Source organism: Rhinatrema bivittatum, chromosome 15, assembly GCF_901001135.1.
Source record: "Rhinatrema bivittatum chromosome 15, aRhiBiv1.1, whole genome shotgun sequence".
Lineage (NCBI taxonomy): Eukaryota > Metazoa > Chordata > Amphibia > Gymnophiona > Rhinatrematidae > Rhinatrema > Rhinatrema bivittatum.
The window spans coordinates 35,255,484-35,277,926 of NC_042629.1; the positions used below are offsets into that span (position 1 = coordinate 35,255,484).

The 22,443-nt window shown below is 44.9% G+C and overlaps 1 protein-coding gene across 1 annotated transcript; it reads right to left on the bottom strand.

Moving 5' to 3' along the window:
• Positions 1-3,398: 3,398 nt before the first annotated feature.
• SFT2D2 (SFT2 domain containing 2) lies at positions 3,399-21,057 on the bottom strand. The gene is made up of 8 exons (XM_029578484.1): positions 20,832-21,057; positions 17,870-17,956; positions 14,564-14,649; positions 12,866-12,947; positions 11,822-11,857; positions 9,491-9,549; positions 8,953-8,982; positions 3,399-7,982 (listed from the first exon to the last, which is right to left on the bottom strand). The coding sequence occupies exons 1-8, from the start codon at positions 20,892-20,894 to the stop codon at positions 7,943-7,945; spliced, it is 483 nt and encodes a 160-aa protein (XP_029434344.1). The 5' UTR covers positions 20,895-21,057; the 3' UTR covers positions 3,399-7,942.
• Between the last annotated feature and the right edge of the window lie 1,386 nt (positions 21,058-22,443).

Consider the following 22,443-nt stretch of genomic DNA (forward strand, 5'->3'; position numbering starts at 1 on the left):
CACCCGTCCCAGTACAAAACCAGCAGGAAAATCAACACCAACCCATTCCCAAAGCCCTAATTACAAACAGAACAAAAAGGCAGCTGCTTTCACTATTGCTTTTTAATTCCGGGCTGGCCAGAGTGAGATTACCAGCCTTTGAGTGACTGAAAGAAGATTAATCTTTCATTAGTGGAAAGGATCAGTGCCCACGTGAAGCCATGCGCGCACGCGTGCACAGGGCTTTCGTACCTGCCCTGATGAGCTGGACTGCTCCGGCACTGGGGTCCCTTAGGCTATGCTTCTGACACGGCGCTCACACCGAGCTGAAGTCTTCAATGCCTCGTCCACAAGAACACCAAGATCCTTTTCCTGCCTCCTGTGTCTGTACGTGGGATTGTTTTTCCCCCACGTGCATCGCTTTGCACTTGCTCATATTAAATTCCATCTGCCCTTCGGATGCCCAGTTTTCTAGTCTCACAAGATCCTCCTATTTCTATTTCTCAGGCACTTGAAAGCAGATTACCTTCAGGCCCTGTAGGTATTTAATCCTCTGCTGTTTTAACCACCTTGAATATTTTGTGTCATCCACCAATCTGAGCACCTCAGGCGTCGTTCCCTTTGCCAGATCATTCATGAATACATTAAACACTTCAGGGCCCAGTATAGATCTCAGGGGCTCTCCACAAATAACCCTGCTCCAACTGGAAAACTGACCGTTTAGTCCTACTCTCTGTTCTCCATCTTTGATCTGCCTCCTATCTCATGACTTTTTAATTTTCTGAGGAGTCTTTTATGGAGGGGGGGGGGGGGGGTGTCAAAGGGCATCTGAACATCCAAACACACAATATCAACCGGCTCGGCTTTATCCACACCTTCAAATAAAAACCCCACTAGATTTGTAAGGGAAGACTTCCCTTTGCTAAAGCCCTGTTGACTCTTGCCTGTAGAGCTCTCTATCAGTCTGGCCAGTAATTTTTGAGTACATTTTCAAAGGGGTTATGCACAGAAAATTAGTTTATACGCATGCAAGTAAACTGTATGAGTATATGCTATTACTTTAGTTTCAGATTTACAAACTATAATTATCCTGTAAAGAAGCAAAGGAATATAACAGAATTCCAGGAAAACCGATCAGAAGCCTGTGCCATTCCCATTAGCCCATGGAGATTTTGGGGAGAGAATGGAGGCTGAGGGATTTAAGAGGGGCGCGATCAGGTAAACAAGGACTAGTGAGGATAGAGCAACCAGGGGCCACCATGTTGCTTTTTCTAAAATCTAAATTATTTTGTGACCATCATTTTCCATACATGGGTAAGAATTATAGAAGAAAAGCAGGCTAAAAAGGTCAATTTTCAGGAAGGATGAGGCTCTCCAAACATTTTATGTGAATAAACACCTGTTTACCCAGGTAAAAAAAAAACCCCAAACCTTTCTGAAAATGACTATTCCCTGCCACTGAGGGTTAAGAGTAGCTCCACTGTGAAGAGCACGTGGACTTTACCTGCGGGGGAAAAAGGAGCAGGAACGTATACGCAGGGATTTCATTTTGAAATTCTCGTGCGTACGCCCACTCTCGTACGTTGCACCTACTTCAAAGCAAACGCAAGGGCCACGGCTACCGACTTTCCCTGGTGTCCTGAATTTTCAAAAGGAAACTCTGTGGGCAGTTTCCCTTTGAAAATTAGAGTGCAGGTCTGTAGGTCCCTCTGAGGTGCCAGCCTGGAACTTTTATTATTTATTTATTTGTTTGAACTTGCTCCATTCCCCACTGGAGCCAGAGTGGGAGGTTCAGTGAATAATTTGTATCTCGCTCTCTCTCCTGGATAGTGTTGTTTAGTCTCTTTTTGGGTATATTACTTGTCATTTTTTCCCTACTGAACAGTGAAGTTGGTCTCCTTAGAAATTGTGATTGTTTTTGAGTTGGCAACTAGTTTGTTTTGATGTTATTGTTTCTTGTTTTTCTTATTTGTACATGCTAACTTGTATTCTTTTTCTCAAGATCTTTTTTTTTCTTGAAGATGAATATTTAAGTATTATAAATAAAAAAAAGTTAAAATATTAAAAAAAACCAAAAAACCCAAAACTTAAATCACCAGCCATCGCATTATCCAACTAGAAACAGACTCATGAAATTTCTCGAAACAAATCAGTCAGGAAGACTGTAGAAATGGGGAAAAAAAAATGAAAAACAGGGAAATTCTGCAGGTCACATAGGATGGAAACTTTATCTGGAGCTGAATGGCCCAAGTACACATCAAGAGAGCGGTACAACTCTGCCACATTACTGCTCCCACCAGCTTCCTACTGGACATGCATCCAATAATCCTGCTGCTTATCTTCCTTGTTCTCACTGGCTCCTCTCCCTCAGAATTGTCCATTCTGACTATACTCAAATCCTACTCTTATCTATTACTCTTTCGTATTTGTTTGTGCCCAGCACTTTTTCCCTGATTGTAAGGCTTTCAGGTTAAATCAGACCCTGGAAGCACAAGCCTTCAATTGCAGCTCTCTGGAGTTTCTCATTTAGCTCCTTCTGAAACGCAGTACAGCAGCACCCCAAACCTCAGCCCTGGATTTTGGAACTGGCACCATTGACAACCAACTCCAGCAAGCAATTCTGAAGTTGCCACTCAGAATATTCAGCCAGCACCAGAAGAAAACTGTCTGCTCACCCTCACAGCTCCTGCAGCGGCCCCCTCCCGGGATGCAGCAGGGCCTGGGACTGTGCCCAAGCTTTTACTGCTGGTGCTAGTTGAGGTGAAGAGGAAAGATCGGTGACCGGGGAGGAGGATGGTCTCCCTTATGCTCTCCAATCTCCTGGGCAGACCACTAACTCCCCACCCCCTCTAGAGCCTATGGGTGCTGACATTTTAAATTCGGCCCTACAGAGCCTGGTGCGTAGGGTCACTGTTGCACGATGACTGGAACGCCTTTCTTTCCTGGGGGAGGGCCTCCGACCACTACCTTTTCAGCAACCCCAGCATCTGGATTTGGTAATTGAATCTGGGTCTCTCCCTTAGCAGCAGAAGTGGTGGGCCATGGGGCGGGCCCTGCTCTCTCTTTACATTTGGTATTCAAATTCACATTATTGCACATTGCTCTGTATTTTAGAACTAATTTAGTTTAAAGTGTTTCCAAACCAATTTGAATGTATTAATAGCAGATTTAGGCACCCCCTGCCTCCCCAGTATAGGATATTTAGGTCTACAGAACAGAAAAACCCATGCTGACTGGGCATTACATATGGCTTTAAGTGTGTGATAAAAATGTAAAGAAAGGAAGTGGCAAAACGTGCTCACAAAAGATTTGGATACAGCTAATGAGGAGGCCTCACTGGTAAGGGAAGCAAACAAGTAAAGAGGCCACAGGCACCTGCAGTGAATTATTTTAAGAAATAATTTGAGAGGCTCAATGAGTCTTGTACAGTAGACTTTATTGAAAACGGTGTTAATCTTTTTGCATCTTTACAGAAGAACAATTTCATTTTACATGGCAACTCACACCCACAAAAAATAAGCTTTAAGAAAGTAAAGATAAGAAATAGCCCTGCTAGAATTGGTTACAGCGCTTCACGTGATCAGAAGGTACAAAACCAAGAGCCACGGATCTCTGGCATAAAAAATATATACAAACAAATGCGGGAGGTTTATACAAATTCCCTTTCAGACCAGCAGGCCAAAGTGAGTTCTAATATATTAAGGCATTGCATTCACCCGCATCTGGCACTGCATTATATAAACATGGGGAAGAGGATCAGGCATTTATGTAAGACGACCCCCCCAACGGGGGACGAAGCAGGGCCAAGACCGACTGACTAATGGGTGAAGATAATTGTAGCTTTCCCTTAACACAGTCTGGGAAGCCAACGGACCTGCCACAGCATCCGGAAACTCCGTTTTGCATAAGGGGCATCCCAGCAGCTGGCTCAACCTAACCAACGTCACGTCTTTGATATGCGTCTTCTGCCTTCACTTGGTCTATCTATCTTGTAAACGGGGCTTTCGAAAACTGCCCTAGTGGGGGAGGTTGCGTGTAGGTAAGCAGGCACAAGTGTGATTACACCTGTACTTTTACACGCACTACAAAGAAACAAAAACCAAACACTCTTTCCATTTCAGAAAACATGCGCATAAAATGTGCATGGACATTTGTGCCTGCTCCCTAGCAGCTGTACATGCGAGTATGCATTTCGTGCTGGGCTATGCGCACAGCCGCTACATTTTTGGACTGATTTGAAAATTTGGGCTAGAGCCTGCATGTCCTTTCTACAGGCTGTTATAAAATCACTCGCCCTGTAATGATGAGTAATGCTCACTAAAGAATAGCTGGCATAATAATTATTGTACATGATTTAATCTAGGGGACAAGACTGGTTTATTATAAAAACGAGGGGGCACTGTATTGTCCAGTGGAAGCCCCTATGCCCTCCCCCTCAGGGAACAAAACATCCTTTCCCTGAATCTAGGGAAATTTCCAGGCCATCTTTAAGGGAACTTCACCTACCGTTGCAATACATTTTGTAAGGAGAGGGCATGAGAAATTCAAAGACTTACAAAAGCAGAGGGTTGTACTGGAATGTAATAGAATTCACCATCAATCACCAGCTAAGGAGCTGCCTGTCCATGTTGGGCAGTGGAATGTTTCGGGGTTCAGCCATTAGCAAGGACAAACTTGTGCTTATAAAAGTAATCTCCCCCCCCCCCCCCAATAGGATGGTTTTTCATGCTTCTGTCACATCCCCGCTCTCCACCCTTCAACCTGTTGGATTTGCACAGGTAACGGTTACCGGAGGTCTCTCTCTCCCCCCCCCCCCCCATATCTCCTGAGAAATCCAGTTCATGTCACAAAAAGCTTTAAAACTGCAGTAGATTTCTTCTACTAACGCAGTTAGACCTCTAGGGCCAGTGGAGGAAGGAGGGAAAAAGTGGGCAGAAGCTTTAGACAGGCCTGTCCTGCCACGTTCTCGGTCCATACAAAATTATTTCACTTTACTGCCAGCGGGTCAAGCTTCCCGAGGAAAGGCAGCAGGAGTCTTCCCGAACTTTCAGAGCTGCCACCAGCCAGATATTTGAAAGGAATAAAAGACAGGCTCTGTGTTTACAGCTCTAACCCTGGGGCAGCACGAGAGGGCATCACCAAGTTCTAAGCAAGGACTAGAGTGGGAAAACCCAAAAACCATACAGCAGATTGATATAGGGGACTGCTCAGTGCTCTGTAAGGTGATCGAGTTTCAGCTGAATTGGATTTAAGAAGTTAACGGAATCTGAATTATTTGCACACACTCGCACTGATCTCATAAGAAAAACAAAAAAACAATACAACTGTCTGCACAAACACTTCCCTATCCGCACAGTGATCTGCAGGAATCTCTACACAGTCTTGTAATACGGGACAAGATAACATCTCTTATTACCCTCACTACAGCCAGATTTAAGGCTTTTCCTTAATAATACTATGTCACAAAAAAAAAAAAAACAAACACAAAAAGCTCGGTTTACCCCAGTACGAAATTCATTAAGGGTGGAGCTGGAGTAACCCAGCCCTCGACAGAAATCACAGTGGATGGGGGGGGGGGGGGGGGGGGGGGAAACAGATAGTCAGGATGAGTCTGCGATTCCCAAAGCACGCAGACTCCCTTTCCAGCTCAGGCTGTAGTTTCCAGCCTCAGTACCAGGCAGGGCGCTGTGGCCTTTTGTTACCCCCGCGAGATAAAAGGACTATAGCGTCAGCTGCCACATTCAAGCCTGTGTCCAGGCAGCAGCAAAGTATGAAAATAGCAGAAGAATCCATAAAACTGGCAAGCAACAGATGGAAACCACAGAGCAGCTGCATACAGGCCTCGGTGCCACCCTACAGCTTTTACCACAAGATAAGCTTCCTTACAATGGCCCAAGCTTTACCTACATGCTTGTGCATATCTACCTTGGATGCTCGTTTATTTTTAACATGGTGTATGTGTGCAAAGGCAGAGTCAGTCAGTTCTGAGTCAGATGGCTGGGCACTGCTACTCAGTTTAGTGCAGGGGTGGCCAGCTCTAGTCCGCGAGCACTACAGAAAGGCCTGGTTTTCAGGGTCTACACTATGAATGTGAGAGAGATTTGCATACAATGAAGGCAGTGCACGAAACTCTCTCTCACACATATTCAAAGTGGAGATCCTGAAAACCTGGCCTGTTTGTGGTTCGAGGACCAGAGTTGGCCACCCGTGATCTAGTGCATAATTCTGGAGGATAAATAAAATATAAATGTTATTTTAATGTCTCCAGTGCGAGGATTTATTCAGAATGCTTCCTGCCTCCATGTTGTTGATGTTAAAAACATATCAAACTGACTTGGCAGCACACACGCTGTATATTAGGGAAGCTGTACAAGACCCTTTTATAATGCAGAGACAGGCCTCTCCTGAGAACTAGCAAGCAGATTAAAATCCCCCCAAACGGTACTTTCCAACGTGCCCTGTGAAGAGCCAGGGAAGTTATTTCAGGGTTTCACAAATCTATCCTGTTGGGTTTTCAGGAGATCCACAATAAATATTCATGGGAACATTTTCATAAACTGGAAAACACCCCCCATATATGCAAATGTACTTCATGCATATTTATTGTGAACCTCCTGAAAACCATCTGAGGGGTCACCAGGTCAGCTGAGAAACCTCCCACGTTATGTGAGATGTCACAAGCAGGCTTTCAGAATCTTCACCATACAAAACAGCCGGAAACATTGGGATAGAGCGGTACAAACATCTGTGTTTGACAGCCCGTGAGCCTGTCAGAATGCAACAGAGTCCTAAAACTCGTTGTTTATGGAAGTCATGTAAGATTTCATTCACGTTCAGGATATTTAGCACAGGATTTCAGCTCAAGATTAGTTCTTTGTTGAACACCGACGACAAGGTACATTCCACCATTCCTAATTGGATCCATGCACAATTATCAAAATATACAACATTTAAACATCCCTGGTTTCCATGATTTCTTTTGCTATACAAAATCTACTCCACGCAGTGGAGCCTGGGGACCTGGACAATGACCGAACAGACATTCAGTTGCAGTAATTTTTTCAGAAAGCCCCCAGAATCTCAGACCTTCGGATAAAGCCTGTGTTCCAGCTGCACATGATACATAGCCTTAGGCCTCTCCTTTAGAAAAGCTCTTATCGGATGTTAGGCCAGTGGCTCGGTTGCAGGGCTGTGCACTACCCATATGGAAGGAGTGGATTTGATTCCCGCGTCAGGTCTTTTCCCCTGCAGCTCAGGCCTTGGCGAGGGTGGGGAGAAGAAAATCACAGTCGCCCAATGGTAACATCTAGGAGTCGTGATTGTAGGGGGGTCTGGAAGGTGCCCCAATGCACCGGCCCTGGCTAAGAACAGTCACCACAATGCTGGGGCGGGGGAGATTAAAAAAAAACCAAAAACACGGGAAGAAGCCCTGGGGAGTTGTGAATGAAAGTTCATGGCACAGGATCCCAGCCCTGGTTCCGATCAAGGAGCAAACTGCCAGGTCCAGAGTGATGTAACGATATCTGCCAAATTTTAGCATAGGGCATGACCAACAATCAGGCACACAAAACGGAAGTTTTGTACCAAACTGAATGAAACGTCATCTGGATGAGATCATTGTGCGACTTCTTACAATGGGTCTCCAACCAAGACCTCATGAACATGATTTTCAGGAGGTGGGGAGCTAGGGTCTGGCAGTTCAAAAGTGTCTGTAATACAAAGTGCAATGTTGGTGAAGGTGCGTGTGCTTCTCCTTACGCCGGGAGGTTGCTGGGATTATCGCTGGCCACGTCTGCTCGACTGCAGCGAAAGGCGAGAGGAAATCTGCTCAGAGGAAGGCACACACAAAGGTCGGCACACTCACCGTAAGACACAATGGCTAGAGCGTACATTCATAACTAGAAAGCAACCTAGCAGACTTCCGGCATTGGTCCCCAAGATTCCTGCTTCTCCTGGACAACGTTTAGGACAAACAAGCAGAAAAACATTTCTTCACTGCATCCCTGCGAAAAGACAAAAATTAAAATTAAAAAAAAAAAAAAAGATACTTAAGTCTCCCTCTACAAACACAAATACCTTTCTGTAGTGGAACTTCTTGAGGCCAAGCGTCTCTTTACATATCAAGCTCTTTCATTTGCAAGTGGCTTAATAAGGGCAGTGCTATCGATCCCAGAAGCCATGGCTACATGCTCATGAAAGTGGCCACTGATTTGCACGCAAAGCCGGTCTCTTCACAACCCAGCAACCATGCACTGTGCTGCCATGTGAGAAGACCCAGCTGCCTGGCTCTGGCATCTCAGCCACTACACAGAGAGACCCACCAAATCGGTCTCAGGGGGCCCCTGTATTAGGTCCTGATTGACACTGCAATGGCAGGCTATCAATAAAGTGATGTGATCTGTGAAAATCCCCGACAGACCACGGTGCCCCAGCTTCATACGCCCTTGTCCATCTCCAATGGCAGTAAGCAGGATTTGGACAGGGGTCAGACTAAACTGGAAGCTCAGATGTAAAGGAAAGAGAGCCAGAGCAAATAGAATCTCTCCAATTCTGAATCCTAACTGATAAGCACAGACTGAAGAATCTGCTCCAATCATCTTCTTGGAGTCAGGAACAACTTTTTAACCTGTAACACACAACCAGACTTGAAATTCCAAAAATCCTGTTGCTTTTCTCTGAACCACAATTATTCAGCTGTTGGTGACAGTATCCTAAGCAAACCAGGTAGCTATATTGCCCCTGAGATCACATCACCTAGGTCAAGCACAGCAGATGGAAAAAGCTCATGGTTTGGTATGTTCAGCGGCAAGCAACCCTGAGGAAAAAGCAACCGCAGACGACACAGAACCAGCCCAATCAGCATCAAAGGGAGCCCTTCACCAGAACCTGAAGGGCATTTATGATGACCTGACCCAGAAATGGGATGCAGCCCGCTCATCCAGCTTGAGAAGAAACTAAGAACTAAATGCTTACCTTGCAAAGGGTATGAAGGAAAGACTGTACCTGAAATTGAAAGATTCAGAGACAGACACAGTAAACATTGAATATTTCACTCAAGTTTAAACGGCTTCAGCTTTCAACTGTATTATCAAATTACAACAACATGTTAAAAGGATACTGTTTCTGTCCTATGATGGGCAGCTGTGAATGACTCTCTGGCTTGCTCCCCATTGTACAAAAGGAGCAGAGAAGCCAACATCAGCTCTCCTACCCCCCTCATTAGGGATAACCTGGGGCACTCAGTTGTCGCCCTCATACCAGTCACTTTCAATGCATCTCTTTTCTGGTCAATGGGTGTCACTGTACAATCAGCATTTAAAGTCGTCCTCCCCAGAGGCTGCAAGTCCAGGAGAGGTGCAACCTATTCCCCCCCCCCCCGATCTCCCTGCTACGTTCTTTCAATGTTGGTGGTTCGAGCACTCCCAGCAGGAGTCTGCACTAAGAATCAGATCCAGGTCCTGTTTGCCCAAAGCCCCGAGTCAGAGACACAAGTTTAAAAGCACAAACGTACCACGTCATGGCAAAGAATTGAAGGAGGCAGAATACCAGCGCCAGTCCTTTATTATGCCACTAGCAATAAAGGAGAGAGACAGGATTAAGCCACAAGATACATGTACTGCATGCAGTACCCACGCATTTTAACAAGACCCTGGCTCCAGCAGCAACCATCCCCTGTCCAAGATTCAGAGACATTTTCACATCTAGATTAATTCCAGTGCGAAACATGAGTAGAGTTACTTAGTGCTCCAGAAATGCTGCTGCATCCTTTTGGGGGTCCACTCTGGTCTCAGCTAAAACTTTACCAATAAAGCAGAGTTTGCTGGCCCTGCTTCTAGAGAGGCTTCCAGATGTATCCGCGTTTACAGATGGCAAAGGCAGCGAATTAATAAAAGCATCTCTCGGGGGTCACCTCACTCATCTGGCATTTAAAACTGTACCAAGCTGGAGAGGTTTAGAAAACAAGATTCACAACCGCTAAAGGTCTCTATTAAATTAAAAACAACGGTCTCCACTTTCATTCTCAAGTAAACATGGAGTGTAATCGGCGCATTACTTGTTGCTTGCAGTGTTGGAGGCTTCCAAACATCTTCTGTCTTTGCAAATTCTTCAATATGTGTATCCTATTGGGGGGTTTTCAGCTCCAAATCTTTATCCTGAATTTCCACTTTATCCAGACTTAGACTAAGTGAATGCGTCAGTATCAAGACTGCCTTTCACAGCAATTCCAGGATAATTCTTTTAGCAAGCGCAGATAAATTAAAAAACATATTCCCAGTTCAAAGGCTAACTTCGAGCAGTACGGAGCAGTGACCAGGCCTGCAGGGAGGAGCGGCTGGTACTACCTGGATCTACCAAAATGATCCATCACAGGGAAAGGAAGCTGCAGCGACCTCCCCCGACATGCCAAACTTCATCTTCAGCCCACCCAAGGGCATGAAATACCTACTGACAGGCCCCTGCTGCGTGCTGCTGGTGGGCGAGCTTACCCTCCATGTTTTTAATCCACAAAGAGAAAAGAAAACAAAAAAAAAAAGTCCTTTGCCAGACAAATGGCACAGCAGAGGGAATGCTTTGTCGTGGCACTACCTCCCTTGCCAATGGTTTTTTTCTTTAAAACTAAATGATATGAAGTAGGCATGAAGCCACAGCTGAGACCGTTCAGTCTGAAAATAAAGAGCCTCGTGTGAAGGAACCACCAACGATACTAATAAGCCTCCACGCAGGCTAGAAACAGATTAATCACTGCTTTATACTGGGCGCATGAATCCTAGCAGAGAACCTCCCACCCTTGGTCTGGGAGTATCTGGAACAGGGAGACTTGCACATGAACTGCAGGGGCAAATGAAGGCTGGAGGTCTGCCTGGCAGATTTACTTTCCTGTCTGCTGCCGACGGCTCCACCCGGGTGCCAGCTCCGATTTCCCTGGCTCCCTGATGGCACAAGAAACTCTGTGGGCCTGTTTCATACAGTTCCTGCATTCATGGATCCTTGCCTTGCTTCTGTGTTTGTTTCTGCTCAGTTACCCCTTGGACTGCTTATCTGGCTTCAACTAAGGCTGAGATCCAACTCTGCTCCCTAGTCATTTCAATTCTACTTTTGTCTGACCGCCAAATCATATCCTTGGCCTGGTCCTGCTACCTGCTTCACCTGGGGACCTCAGGTACATCCTGCATGCTAAAAGTACTTTCCAGTGATCAGTTCACAGTACAACTAGGACTTTCACCCCCACCCCATTCTAGAGCACAATAAGCACCTGTCAATTCGTTCATGAAGTTAACCGTACTGGCAGTGCAGCCTTGCCCCACAAGGAAAAGAAAGCCAAAATGGAGTGCAAACAACGTGAATACAGAACTGTACTGCCGTGCTCTGGCACAGGAGAAATCAGCTATTGGGGGGGGGGGGGGGGGAGAGATGCGGGTGATTAATGCACCACTCCGTGGCTGATCAAGCAGATATCGGGAAGTATCTTTGCTCTCCCGTTGTTATACTTATTCTCCAAGGACAGCGGGACAATCAGTCACTTCAGGAGGAGAACATCACCCACATGAGCAACTGTTCACGCACCGCTGGACCAAATGGCCAAGTCTTTACTCAGTCTGAGGATCGGAGCACAAATTGATGCTATCTGCTACTTTTTTTTTTTTTTTTTGAGGGGGGGGTGGGAGGGGGTTATGTCAAGTTGTCTGTAACACTGTAGGTCATGTTATATTGTCTTCTGTGTGTTATTGCATTTTTATGATTTTGAAAAGCTTATTATATATTGTTACTATTTTATTTATAGTAATTAGGGGAGGTGCAGATTATAAACCAAACAAAAAATGTCTGATGAAGTCCTACTTACCCAGAAGGCAGCACATAATGTTAACGCCAAGCACAGCTGTCAAAAGCAAAAACAGGCAAGGAATACAGCAGTAAGCAACAAGTAAAAAAACAAAACAAAACCCCACACTGTTTTTTCAAAGACATTACTTGTTTAAAAAAAACCAAAAAAGACCTCTGGGAAACGTGCGAGCTACCCTTCCCCCAAACATGCCTTAAGATTACAGAAACTGAAGTGCCTGCTGCCTGGGCCAAAACTCTAACGCACCACGAGTCCAAGGACAGCTCTCAGTGGCCAGGAAGCACACGGAACATCCATTAACAAGACTTTATAAAAAGGAGGGTGAGCAGACTGTCCTGTGTCAGAAGGAGCAGGCTGAGCCAAGCTTGCTTCTGCCCAGTCACACGCAGAGAGACGTAGTTCTGATTTTTCCATGCAAGCAAGATGGTCTGATACAGGATTTATTTATTTATTTAGGGTTTTTATATACAGACTTTCTTGATACAGATCAAATCAACTCGGTTTACATAGAACGATAGTTCATTAACAATAACTAGTCAAATCTCAAAGAGGGGACAGAGTGGGAGCAGAAAGTAGAAAGTTACATTATAACAAGGGAGAGCAACTTGGAATTGGAAATGAAGCGAAGGATAACCAAGGTAGAGAGAGATAAACAGAGAGAGGGCTTAAAGCCAAACCTTTGGGGAAAAACTCTAGCATAATAACCTGATTATGTAACACTCTGCTAATTTATGATGTAATATGAGGTGAATGAAACATAGCTGATTGGATAATATCTTAGGAGAATAAAGTCTATGATTCGGAAAAGGCTCGACCGAACAGCCAAGTCTTGAGTTTCTTTTTAAATGACAGGGATGACAGGGCAAGGCAAAATATGGGCCCCGGCAACTGGCCACGTGAACCTGCAGGTTCCTAAAATTGCATCACATCCCTGATGCATGGGAAAAGATGGGAGATACAGAAGGGTAAAATATTGGAAGGAGACTTACCATACAGGGTGGGATAAAAAGAGTTAAACACCCACCAATTTGGGGAGTCACTTACCAGCATAACAATCGTAGCAATCAAACGAGTGGGTTCAAACATTCGTTTCAGCTGTTTCAAGGGGCCCATGAGGAAAATCGTGCTGGGAAAAAGTGGCAAAGACATATTTCAGAAAACGTCCCACACTGGGGGCAGAGAGGAGCAGCTTTTAAATGGGGACTTCTAAAGGCATATATGAACAGTAACACAATCCAAGTAAGGATACAGCGATGATACTAGACATACATTTGTTTTCTTTTTAGATTTAAAAATGCCGTTTACACATTCTGTTCTCCAAAAGGTCATCCTCTGTCCTCCCCTCCACCAAAACATCTTCTGGCCTCTTAGACTGTTATAATGTTCATCAGTGTATCTAACCCACATTTTAAGAGCCAGCTATTAGATAAAATCCTAGAGGGTCCTCTTAGAGGGTGAAGGGCAGAGTGTGGAAGCCATACTCCATTCACTGCCAGCGAGCGTGCAATAGTGTCCCATGCCAACTTCTGCATGGGGAAGCTCGGAAAAAGTGTTCATAAGAACTTAAGAAATTGCCATACTGGGTCAGACCAAGGGTCCATCAAGCCCAGCATCCTGTTTCCAACAGTGGCCAATCCAAGTCACAAGTACCCAAACATTAGATAAATCACAAGCTACTATTGCTTATTAATTACCATTCCATCATCCCCATCAACATGGATCATCTCTGTTTGGGTTAAAAAAAAAAAAAAAAGCTGCAGGGTTTTGCCTTGAGTAATACTCCCAAAGTGCACAGAGCAAAGCTTCCCAGGAGCTCAATCACAACCAGGGCTGGGATCAGATGTCACAAGCCTTCGTTTGTAATTCTTCCTCTCCTCCCATTTCACCTTAGCCCAGCCACTACAATGGGCAAACCTCAGCCAGGAGCCATGCCTAGGAGTCCTTCCAACACTCTACAGTCACAGGCCCTAAATCCAACAGTAGATATTGCCATTGTGCAATGGTTGGGACTCTCTCCTTCCAGGGGCTGTGAACGCTGCCTCTGCAGCATCTCCAGCTGGCCCGGGGAGCAAAAAGACATGAGCTGGGAATTGAACCCAAGTCCTCCAGTGACAAATTTTGTGGGGTTTTTCTGTAGCCCTAGAGGCAGCCATCTTGGAATGAGAGTCACAAATGACATCACCTGCTGGTATCCGATAACATCATGCATGCTGCATGGACCTATCTGAAGTAGGATATTCAAATGCTGTATCAGCGGCAGCCAACTCTGCTCCTCGAGAGCCACAAATAGGCCCGATTTTCAGAATATCCACGAGTTAGATTTGTATTCAATTGAGGAAGTGCATGTACATCTCTCACATGCATATTCATTGTGGATATCCTGAAAACCAGGCCTGTTTATGGCTCTCGAGGACCAGAGTTGGCCACCCCTGCCATGTCCAGCCTAATGGCAAAAGATTCTCCTGGTGCACAACTGCCTCTGAAAGAAAAGTACTTCCCAGTTGCTGACCAGGCTGCAATTTCCACATACAAAGATCAACACACACATTTTAGAAGAAAAAGTCTTTAGAACTTGCCGAAGAGGTAAAAAGGTTAAATTTGTCATCAAACCACATTGAATAATATACGGGACTGGATCAATGACGTGTCCTTTGGTATCCGGATACTGGGCACACCCTCCGCTTTCATTGCTCTGGCACTCCCTGTTCCTTTCCTCTCCCCTCAGTACTGTGGCCGACTTACCTCCCGAGGGATGCAACATTTCCCAAGGTGTAAAACACTGCAAACAGTACCGTTCCTTTGCGAGGTATCCAGAGCAGACCGACTCCCTGAAAGAGAGGAACAGGGAAGGCTGACAGAAGATTTGCAAGAAAATCAACCCACGCCAGGAAAGAACGGGACCTTACACCAAGATGCTACCATGCTTGCATACTCCAAGGATGTTAAATGCTGGCTAGATTTTACAAAGAAATATATCCGTGTATAGTATGGCCAAGGACTCCTCGACTGTCGTGAAATTGGCTGATAAGGGTGGCAGCGCTGTGATTCTTAATCGTTCGGATTACATTACATACTCACTTTTACATGAGGCTACCACTGCATTATGCAACCGGATCTCATCAATTGTACAGGAGAGTGTTGACTCCGGTTTCCTTACATCTAAGGAAGCCCAACATCCCGTCACCCCTACTTTCTACATGCTCCCAAAAATTCACAAAGGTCTACCACATGCACCTGGACGTCCTATAGTTACAGGTATTGGCTCCTTTCTATTTTCACTGATAGGTTCCTCCAACCTTTTGTTACTTTAGTTCCCTCGTACGTTAAAGATTCTACCCAGTTTATCACATGTTTTCATCTGCTTCTTTTTAGATTATTACTCTTGATATTGAATCGCTTTATACTAACATCCCACAACAAGCTCTTTCTATGATTGACTCCCTTTTGGAAAGTCACTATGGCCCCCATCATAGCTTGTCTTTATGTCTCTCAATTTGATTCCCTACACGTCTACTCTTCATCCCTCTATGGCTACACTTTAAAGAGACGCTATTTTTCTTATCTGGACTGGTTCTATTATTCAGTTTTATAGTTTAACTGGCTCAGTATTTGTGATCCCAACCTTCACTTTGCCTTTTCAGTTGCTCGCCATAACATATCGTTTTTGGACAGGACGGTTACTACACAAGGCAAGCAATTCACCACCCCACGGTGGAGATCCTGAAAACCAGACTGGCTAGGTGTGCCCTGAGGATTGGGTTGAGAAGCACTGAATTAGACAGCTAATTGTGCATGGACGATTACATTTTCTTAAATAGGGTTTTAAATCTATTAGTTAAGTTTCTTGGAGGTCCCCTAATCTCAGTAGTATTTGAAAAAGAGTAAATAACTGTTCCCTATCTATCTGTGCCACACCCCTCTAAACTTTAGAAACCTGTCCTATCACATATCTCCAAGCTGAACAGCCCTAACCTGTTTAGCCTCTTCATCAAAGAAGTTCCAGTCCCTTTAACATTTCTTGCCTTATCTGTACTCTCTTCTGTTTCTCCTAATGATTATTAGGGTTTTTTTGCGATGAGGCGATCAGAACTGCACACAATGCTCAAGCTGCGGTCACATCATGGATCAGGAGGTGGCCAACCCCAGACCTTGAGAGCCATAAGCCAGCCTGGTTTTCAGGATCTCCACAATGAAGAATGCAAATCTCTCTCATGTATATTCATGGTAGAGAGCCTGAAAACTTGGCAGGTTTGTGGCTCTTGAGGACAGTTTGCCACCCCTGTCATAGATCATCATCACTTGCTTGTTTCAAGCTTTTCCAACTAACAGATCTAAAACCAAAACAGGTCTACATCAAAAAGTATACATATTTAAAGCCCTCGAGAGCCAAACAGGCCATCCACAAAAAAATAGGCATCAGATAGATTTGCATGCAGATATAGCTCGTGCATATTCATTGTGGATGCCCTGTTTGTGGCACGCCAGAACCAGAATTGCCTAGAGATGTTTATAAAACCATGGCGTAGGGTGGAACAGTTATTTATTCTTTCAAACAGTACTAGGTCCAGAGGTCACGCCACAAAACTAGCAGGTGGCAGATTTGAAACAAATTAGAGAAAAAACATTTTTCACTCAACGCACAAGGAAGCTGTGGAATTTGTTGCTAGAGGATACGGTCAAGGCAACTATAGCCTCCGTGGGTTCAAAAGCAGTTTGGGGAAGTTCCATAAACCAAAACCATTAGCCGCCAGGTGGAGTTGGGAAAGCCACTGCTTATCCCCGCGGGACAGAGCAAGAAGAAATGATCTCTTTGGGGTCCGGACTGGCCACTGTCCTAGCCAGGATGCTGACCGACCCAGCATGGCACTTCTTATGTAAGAAGGATCCAGTATTCAACGTGACAAGGAGGAGCATCAGTTTTCACAGTGACTGTCCAGACGCAAGATGAGAGTTCCCGTTTTATTCTCCATTCCTAGCGTTCTATTTGCTTTCGCTGAGCCAAGCACTTAACGTATTGCACCACTGAAACTCCACTCTTCCTGGGAGACTCCTAATATGGAGCCCAGGAGGTTGTACCTATGGGGGCGGAGGGGAGGAGTAATCTTCTGTGTCGGAACAAAGGCCGTGTGCACATTTTACCAAGTCTCAAAGCGAAAGTGCGCATGCACTTTCACATCTGTCGTAGGCACGAGGTCTGTGCTGTCACTTACTCTTGATATTTGGGCCTGAAAAGCACACAAGGTAGATCTGAAAATGCCATCCACATGTAGACCATTCCACCCCCTTCCCCCACCCTGAAGGTGACCTTTTTAGCTGCAACTAAAAAAAGTCACCTGCAGGCTTTCAGCCATATCAGGGGCAATTTTCAGACAGCCATCAGAAATGGCTTAGAGAACTAGGCCTCCTGGTTAGGATCATTTTCCCCCCATGGGCTCCACTTTACTCATTTTGCCTGCCATTCAGACATCCCTGTTGCATGTCATGCGATTCATTTCACAGCTTCCCCCTTGACCCAAGTTGTCAGGATCACTTTGATTCCTTATCCTATCCCTCCATGCCCCCAGCCTGTATCATTGACAAACTCAGAACATGTTCTCGCTAGTCCATCATCCAAATCAATCATAAAAATGCTGAGTCCAGGACCGAGCTCTGTGGTGCCACCTTGCTGGGTGCCCTGCTAGGCCAACACTGACGTGAATCATTTGCAAATTGTCTTGCTATGCGATCTTTGATTTCCTAGGTTCAGTGAGCACAATGGCGATGGATCTCATGATTTACAATTGTCTGAGGCTTAATATCAGGTCCAGACGTACAATCTGGCTACCTCTGCCTCAGAACCCAACCTAAAAAGAAGAAACACATATTCCTAACTACAAATGCTAGTACTTTCATACCACCATTTGATTTTATTCTAGGTTAGTTGCCCATAAAACTGACTAGAGGGTTTCATTGGTAAACACTTCCAGACTATTTTGTACCTTAACATCTGATAACAAGCAGTGAGAAAGTTAAGGGGAAAAAAAAAAAAAAAAAAAAGACTTAACTTACCAGAAGTGAGCATAAAACTCCTGCTACAAAGCAAATGATAAACCCTTTTATTCTTGTGCCCCAGCTTAGGGACGATGCATCAACCACCTGCAAAACAAAGAAAGACTGACAATGAAGCTGAGGATCTCGGTGTGCAGTGTGACTGGGGGGGGGACGACAGGGGAGAGGCATATGACCAGGTTTCAGTTTGCAAGGGGCAATTAAAGCGTGACTGGGGGATGGGGCTGATCACAGAGCAGCGAGCGGCAAAGCACGAGCCAAAGCCTGGATTTCACAGGGAACAAATCGTGTACGAGTGTGAACATGGAAGGGAGCTTTTCTACGTACTGCTTCCCAACCCCATCTGCCGACTCCGGGGGGGGGGGGGGGGGGGGGGGGGGGTAATCGTGCCACTTCCACTACCAGCACCCTGGCTTAATCCCAATCTGCCAACACCTTCTGCAAGGGCCGGCTCCGCTGGACACTGAGCTTCTCGCTTAAACGTCCTTAGGGAGGTCCCCTTCTCCCATGCTAGAAAGCAGGAGATAAACTTCCAAGGCAGGAGACCAAGGGGTGGTTAAAGTTCCCCTCTCTGCCACTTGCTGTGCTACCTCATGTGACTCCAACTTCCCTGTTCTGAAGCTTAAGATTAGAAGCTTTCAAAGAAGGGACTTTGTACTTCTCTGGTGAGTTCTTGTACTAGCATTAATGCTTCTGGCTATGTAAATAATGTAAGAGAGTAGGTGTATGTAGCAATCAGCTAAAACCACATAGAACATTTTAAATATTGAGGGAAATATTCAATACAGTTTATCCAGATAACTCCACAGGTTTGAATATCGTGGCCACTTACCCGGATAAAAGGCTCTTCAGGGGTGCTCCAGGGCAGCCAAATATCTTATCCAGCTAACTCCAATATTTAGAGCTAGCTGAATAAGTATTTCTGCTAACTCTAGTCATGCCTCAGAAAAGGGTTCAAGTTATCCAGGAATGTGGTTCCTTATAACTTTACCTGAAGTGGCAATATTCAAACGATACAGCCTATTAAGTGGCCCCCATTTAACCAGTTCTATTGTATGAATATAGGCACCTAATGTGGTGCTATTTGATGGGGTTTCAAAGTTATCTGGCTCTGCATACACAGATAACTTTATTCAAGGATATCCAGCAGGACATTTATCTAGCTCAAGTTAAGTGAACAAATTATCAGTTTTTGAATACCAGCCTCATAATCTTTAGGGAACATAGCACTACATGAATGAAAACAATATAATAATGGAAGCCAAAATCCTTCATTCAGCCACCGAATAAGTCAGCACCGGCAGTGCAGTTTTCCCTCTCTCACACCTTACCACTGAATAGGAAAATCATGGACAGAATTAGCACAAATATACACAGACACACAGGTAAAATACAGGCAACAGCAGAATATTTTTTCATGGCACCTAGAATGCCCTCCTGGAGGAGGAGACAAAACCAGTTACAGAAGTCAAAAAGGCATGGGATAAAGAAAGGGTCCTTAGTAGCAAAAGGATATAATGAAGCACTGGGTAACCTGCATGCAGTGGCAGTTACAGCTTTAAACAGTAGTAGAATGATTGCATCAGGTCTCCAAGAAAGAACCGGAGTAAGCTGCACAGAGCGATTGTTAAAACTTTAGGCAGCAATGGAACAGCAGCACTGGGCTTCCAAGAAAGCTGTGGTATCCTGCTTGGATGAACCATGGTTAAAACCCAGACTTCAAGGGGGAGGCCAAAATTGTTTTGTTTACATTACAATAACCTCACTAATTTTGGTGGCTGTGGGCATTGATTTAAGTATTGGTCATTAAACACAAGGCCTGAAATAAAGGGGGCCTACTAGTAAAGGTGGTGGAGGCCAAGCCTATAATTTTGGATATGCTTCGAGCAGATATGGAGGGCAATGGTAAGAAAAAGGTCGAGAGAGCAAGTACAAGTCACGGAGAAGGGTTAATGCCAAGTTGCATATGGGAATTTATAGAGACATCTATCCAAAATAGATGAATCTCAATGGGGCAGACTGGATGGGCCATTTGGGCCTTTATCTGCTGTCATTTACTATGTTACTGTTATCTCTTGTGTAGCATGGGTGTCCACTCTCATCAATAGATAATTCTTTAAACATTAACTCTATCTCAGGAATGCATGCACTCTCTTCTCTCTGGTTGAGAATAACTTAACAATTAATCATTAAACTTCTTAAAGTAAAACTTTTAAAGACAATCTTTGATGGCATTCTCCAACCCAGAACCTTTCAAAAGAAATATTTTCCACCTCCGGCCAGTGATTCCACAGCTCACAGTGCTGGTCTTTCTCACTCAAACTTCCAAACTACTCCATATGATTTTAGACCATTAATTAACTGGAACATGCTGTTTGCTGCAAAGATGTGCTTTTGTAAGAAATATCATAAGACTTTTGCAGTGGATAGCTTTCTTTTTTAACTGAACAAATCCAAAACTATATTTTTTAGAATAAGCATTCTGGAGATGAATTTCATATATTATACTACCATCAACTGAACAATACAGATTTTATCAGATAAAGGGAAGGGCAACAGCAAGTAAGGGTGCCATCTCACCCCAGCTCAAGAAACAGGACGATCCCGTCCTGCTTTTGCCCCTTTGCGTACACAGAGTTGGCATTCTTGATTTTCTTAACCAAATCAGAACTACAACTCCATGCACACAATGGGGGTAAAACCAGGCACGGATCAGCCTGTTCGGCTGAGCTGAGGGGAGCAGGTCTCCCGTAAGTCAGTTGCTCGCCCGGGCCTGGCTGCAGAGGGTCGGCAGAAAGCTGCTCCGCTCTCATCCTCCCCCAGGATGGCCAAGCACAATAACAGCAACCACCGCGCATGCGCCGTCGCTTAGGCAGCACAGTCGGGAGTAGTCACGGCGGCTCCCTTAAGGCACAAACTCCCCCACACCGCTCCCAAGCCTTCTCTCCGCCGATTCCTTTACCTCCGCTAGCCCGCTCCTGTCCTCCTGGTCCTGTCCGCTCAGGACCTTCTTCAGCTTGTCCATCGCTACGCCAGCGGGCGGCCGCGGAACTCCCGGGACTTAACTTCCAGCTGCGCTCCGACAGGTGCCTGCTACCTACTCATTGGTGCTGGCGGGGTGACGTAAAGATGAGGTCAGCTAGACCCTTAAAGAAGCCCTGGAAGAAAATATCGCACTGTCGTCATTCTGGAGGGGAAAAGGGCGTGGCAAAATTTAGCCAACCAGTTAACGTCTCTCTTGGCACGTGAAGGATGGGGTGGGAAGCAGATGAAACTGAGACTTGGAGCGCACGTTGAAACGCATGCGCCGTAGTGTGTAGTCACAGGGTGCCGGAGGGACTGATATTACGCACGGTTTTGCCAGTTTATTAATCACTGAAGGAATGGTGACGGCCGACCTACTTTGGGTCAGAGGGAAGGGCAAGGACTTACTTTGTAAAGGGCGAGTAGCCTAGTGCAGTGTTTCCCGACGTTTTCACAGCCGAGGCATTCCTACATTAACAGAAATATTGTGAGGCACACCAGGCTTCACAGAGCAGACTTATATGGCTAAAAGAAGAGCTTGGAAGGATGTAAAGCATTCCACATATTAAAACAAAGGGGAAAGGGTGTGAAACACTCGTGAACACATCATAAGGGACTATCTCCCTCTAGAAGTGCAGAAGGGAGAAGTCAGTATCAGTTACCTTGGCTGCCAGAGCATCTTCATTGCTGCTCCTTCTAACACTCAAATCAGGCCAATGCAATATTGGCGCACGTAAAATGGCCACTCATAATTGCGCGGCAGCCCATTTTAATATGTTAATAGGTTGTCGCAGTAAAAAGGAGGTACTAGAGCAGGGGTCAGGAACCTTTTTGGCTGAGAGAGCCATAAACGCCACATATTTTAAAATGTAATTCCATGAGAGCCATACAATATGTTTAAAACTAAATACAAGTAAATGTGTGCATTTTATGTAAGATCACACTTTTAAAGTACAATAAGTCTCTGAAAATATTACACCAGGCCTTAAGACACCAATACATCTCCTATTAGGAAAACGGACCAAGTCAGGCTGCTATAGAGTCCTACACAGAAACTACACGCCAGCAGAAAACCTCACCTGAATCACGTGCTGTCCCTCACCTAACATAGAATAAAGAGACCAAAACGCATAACAAGAAGCATGCAGACAAAAACTGAATTGGAAACTGCAACAAGCCAGAGTCTCTGTATGCAGTGTAACAAAGGAAAAAAGAAACATCACACATCCTTATAAAACAAATCAAGAAATATAAAATCATCAGCAGTAAAACTGTACTAACAAAAAGAACATATTTCGAAACAGCTGATGAGTGGAATATCCAATAATTAAAAACTCATATAAAACATTTCCAGATACCAACAAAATATTTCAAAATAGCAGACACAAAGATCCAGTAATGAAAAATAATAAGGATACAAAAATTTTTTTGCTCTGCATACCTGGGAACGTTTGATATCCAGGTGTCCTGAGATTGTTCTGAATTAGCAGGAGGTGGGGTGGTTTGCTTGGAACTTTCTCCTCTCTCAGTCACATACCAGCGCTCTCTCT